The sequence below is a fragment of the Arachis duranensis genome, chromosome 4 (assembly GCF_000817695.3).
Source record: "Arachis duranensis cultivar V14167 chromosome 4, aradu.V14167.gnm2.J7QH, whole genome shotgun sequence".
Classification (NCBI taxonomy): domain Eukaryota; kingdom Viridiplantae; phylum Streptophyta; class Magnoliopsida; order Fabales; family Fabaceae; genus Arachis; species Arachis duranensis.
The window spans coordinates 77,796,724-77,801,371 of record NC_029775.3 but is presented as its reverse complement, the minus strand read 5'-3'; the positions used below and the strand labels follow the sequence as shown (position 1 = coordinate 77,801,371).

The 4,648-nt window shown below is 28.1% G+C and overlaps 1 protein-coding gene across 1 annotated transcript in view; it reads left to right on the top strand.

Annotated features, from left to right (window-relative positions):
• LOC127739644 (wall-associated receptor kinase-like 20) overlaps positions 1-4,436 on the top strand; it is a 4,946-nt gene extending 510 nt beyond the window's left edge. The window contains exon 2 of the mRNA XM_052261146.1: positions 3,339-4,436. Coding sequence (XP_052117106.1) covers positions 3,416-4,435 — 1,020 coding nt within the window. The 5' untranslated portion in view covers positions 3,339-3,415 and the 3' untranslated portion in view covers position 4,436. The remainder of the gene's footprint in view (positions 1-3,338) is intronic.
• The last annotated feature ends 212 nt before the right edge of the window (positions 4,437-4,648 follow it).

The window sequence follows — 4,648 nt, the reverse complement described above, 5'->3', positions numbered from 1 at the left end:
AATTTATTTTTAATATATATTTTATATTTTAATATATATTTTATATTAATAATTAATTTTAATAATCATATAGCATAATTATTAGTAAAAATGTAAATTTTTTAAAAATAAACATTCAAATTAGTTTCTAAAATGTTTGATATATAAGATATTTTAGTCTCCCAACAAGCTATTATTATCTAAAAGTCCTAAAAAATATTCTTGTTAGATAAATTGGTCTTTCGGTCAATATTAATATTTTTTTCTATCAGTATTCAATAAATAGGTCCTTACAAATTTGTTTATAAGACAATTAAGTCCAAAAAATATTATTATATATAAAGACAAAATAGCCTATTTTTTAAAACAATGGAGGGACCAATTTGAACCATGAGAATAATTATGGAAGACTTCTATTTAATAAAAATTTATTGGAGATCAAAGTGTCTGATTTAAAATTTTTTGAGGATCAATTTGGAGTTTATTTTTTAAATTTTTTAATACATTAAAAACATTAAAATTAAAAAAAATAATAAATTGATTCTTAACTTTTTGATTTGTAGACATTTAAATTTTTTAGAATTTAAAAATACATTTAAGTTTCTAACTTTTTTAAAATCTAGACACATTAATCTTTCGGTCTAATTTGTCTTATTTTAAAAACCCTTTCACGTATACATTCGTATCAACCAAGTCAGTACAACGAATATCATGTTTGATTTTTCGTTGGGCCTGACAAACCCAAATGAACATAAAGGATTGATATGTCCAAATTTTAAAAAAGTTAGGGACTTAAATGTATTTTTAAATCCTCGAAAATTTAAATGTCTACGCATTATGAAAAAATTAATAACCTATTTATCTTTTTCTCTTAAAATTATATTAAAATAATAAGTAAAATTTTTTACTTTAACTTTTTTAACCAATGTTCTATTGTTCTTAGAACAGTGTTAAGTTAGATCCAAATTATTAATACACTTTTTCTTGTGTTCAATTGATCCATGTTTTAGAAAGTTTATGACAATTATAATACTAAAGTTTATGCAAAATTATTGGTAATATTGATTTAACTATGTTAGGTGTATATTAAAATTAGTTACTAATATAAAATATATATTAAAATATAAAATATATATTAAAAAAAAATTAAATATATTTTTATTTAATATGTAGTAGTTAATTTTAGTGATTGATTTTAATATACAAATAGAATTTTTAATGTTAATTATATATAGTTAGTTATATCATAGATTTTAACCAAGAAAATAAAATTTGCTAAGAAAATATAAAATGAAAAAAAAAAACTTTTAGTGGAAAAAAAAATATGAAATGTTGACATGCTTTATGACATTAAAAGATTAAATTCTCTTATTTTCAATAAAATTCCCTTTTTGTATTTCTAGCAAGTATGGATCTTAGTGAGGACAATTTGTTAGCTAAACTTATGAGTAAATTGAGTATAACCCTATGGTTATGTTTGTTTTCTAGAACTACGATAGACTATAGAGAATAGAACATTTGAACTAAGTATTGTATTTGACTATGAGAGACGAAAATTAAAAATTCAGTTTTGGAATATACAATTTTAGTTTTTTTGATATTTTTAAAAAATGAGAATATATGGGAGCTAAATTTTTTAGAGACAGAAATTGAAAAAGTTTTTAATAACATTTTTTTAATAAAAAAAGCTTATATTTAAATTTTTAAATTTTAAATTTACCTCTTATTGTTTATATTTATCTTAAATCAAATATAATATTAAAATATAATTTTATTTTATATATTTTATACTAAATATAATACAAAAAATTTAATATAATTTCTATTTTTTAGTCTCTATTTTTTAATTTCTATTTCTAAATTTAAGTCTCATTTTCAAATACAACCTATATATAAGCTAGATGCTTCATTGGCTACTTATAAAAGAATAATGGTGTTGATATAATTTTAGTATAAAAGAGGTTTATATTATGTTTGGTAGTTCGCTTGTCGAACGGATTGGGTTTGAAGGTGAGAAAGGTGGGGCAATTGGGAGATAGGTACAGATAGGTCTTGGCATGTAACTCCTCCGGATTGTCAAGTAGTGTATGTAAAATGGAGGGGGTGGTCCATCTGTAAAAGGATTCTGACGCCCAAGTTAGTGTCTGTACGAGATGGAAGGTTTATGTTAAGGTAGGTGACGTACCTGGAGAAGGGATAAGACCCTCCCCTAGTGTGGTTTTCACCTGAATAGACCCTCTTTCCTGAAAGCTTCCTCTCCATCTACCTAACTCCAACTATCCAAGTTCACGCAAAAGGGGAAGGTGTCGCTCGAATCGCCTTGTGGTTGGCTCTCGTCAACCCATCGGATCAGATGTCTGCTTAACCTTGGACTTAGATTTGATGGACTGGACCAGAACATATAATATTGTCAATTGATAATTGGTTATATATATTTCAATTTACAAGTTATTTGCGATAAAATATAATGGTGGATCAAATATTTTTGTTACTCTGACACATTAACAGAATAATTAAGAGAATAAATTAAAAATTTCAATCATTACTCTTTAAATATTAGTGCAAAATATTTTTTCGATAAACCGTACAAGTTAATTATAAGTAATTTAGCTAATATGTATATGAAATCCTAAGTTTAAATTTGGATTCATTCCTACGATATATATAGCAAGAAAATAATTATAGCTATAAGAATGTTATTAATTAATAGTAATATTAGAAAAAAATGTCAAAACTTATTTTATTTAATATTTATTAATTATTATAATAATTAATAAATATTAAATAAAATAAATTTTGGTTGATTTTGATTAAATTTTTTATTTATCAAATATTTTTGATTAATTAATTCTAATTTCTTGCTAATTTTTACTTTGAAAAAGAATTGTTGAAATTTTAGATAAAAAGTGCAAAGGACATGAAAAGGGCACCCGCTGCAAAGCTCGACAGATAAAGAAAATGGCCATGGCTGGTATTGATGCCTTCTATCTATTATCAAATAAAAGCTCACTTTTGTACTATGGTTAATGGCTCCCATGCATTGAGCTAACCTTGTTTTTCCTTTTAAATTCTTTTTTGTGATAAATATATTATCTTCTTTCCTTTTTTTTATAAATACATCTTTTTTCTTTAAAAGCAAATAAGCAATACGTCTTTTGAACATTTTTATAATTATATATAATTATAGATTGCATACAGACATTTATTTGTATCATATGATATTATTTAAAAATTTAAGTTTTGATATCTTTTTCATGTTTGAGTTATTTTCGTGATGTTAGATTGCCTCTAACTCGTTGATATTCAAATAACACCACTTCTTTTTCGTAATTGACATTCCTAAAATTTATTGTTTTCAGCTGTGGCTGCTTCCTTAGGTGGAATAATCACCATTGCAGTAGTAATTGGAGCCCTTTTATACAAGAAGCAAATTGAAATGAAGAAAAAAGCAAAGAAAACCTTGAACAAAAAGAAGAAAGAAATACTCACAAGTGCCAAAGCAACTCCATTGTCATCAAGGATCTTCACGGGCAGAGAGATCAGGAAAGCAACCAACAACTTCGCCGAAGAAAACCTCATCGGCTCTGGTGGCTTCGGCGAAGTGTTCAAAGGCACCTTTGATGACGGATCCATAACTGCCATCAAGCGTGCCAAGCTTGGAAGCACAAAAGGCATTGATCAAATCCAAAATGAAGTTAGGGTACTCTGCCAAGTTAACCACAGAAGCCTAGTGAGACTCCTTGGTTGTTGCTTGGAGCTAAAGCACCCTTTACTAATTTATGAGTATGTTTCTAATGGGACACTCTTTGATTACCTCCATCGTCTCCCTTTGGTCGGAGTAGGCGAAAGGCAACCACTTAAATGGCACACAAGACTAAAAATCGCACACCAAACAGCGGAAGGACTTTCATATCTTCACTCTGCCGCCGTGCCCCCAATCTACCACCGAGATGTAAAATCTAGCAATATTCTTCTTGATGACAAGTTTGATGCCAAGGTTTCTGATTTCGGCTTGTCTAGGCTTGTTGAATTAGCTGAAGAAAACAAGAGTCATATCTTTACGAGTGCGCAGGGGACTCTTGGATACCTTGATCCGGAATACTACCGAAACTTTCAACTGACCGATAAGAGTGATGTTTATAGCTTTGGAGTTGTGTTAATGGAGCTACTCACTGCTCAGAGGGCTATTGACTTTAACAGGGAGGAAGAGAATGTGAACTTGGCAATGTATGCTAAGAAGAAAATAGTTGAGGACAGGCTTATGGAGGTTCTTGATCCGTTGCTTAAAGATGGATCTAGCAATGTGGAACTCGAAACTATGAAATCTTTGAGTTATCTTGCAGCTTCATGCTTGGATGATCAGAGGCAAAAAAGGCCTTCTATGAAAGAGGTTTCTGATGAGATTGAATACCTTATTAATGTTGTTAAGGGTCAAGGTTTCAAATCCAAACTATAGACTTACTATGTTCCTATTCCCCCGTATCAAAATAACTTTTCCTTTTATTTTTTAATACATCAGTTTTAATAATGACTCTAGACCTCTAAATGAGAATTAAAAAACTATGTCATTTAAATTATAACTCGTTGATACATCTCATTTACTATTGAATGGGATGTAAAAGTTATTTTGATTCAAGTCAACATTGCGCGTGATACTAAAAATATTATG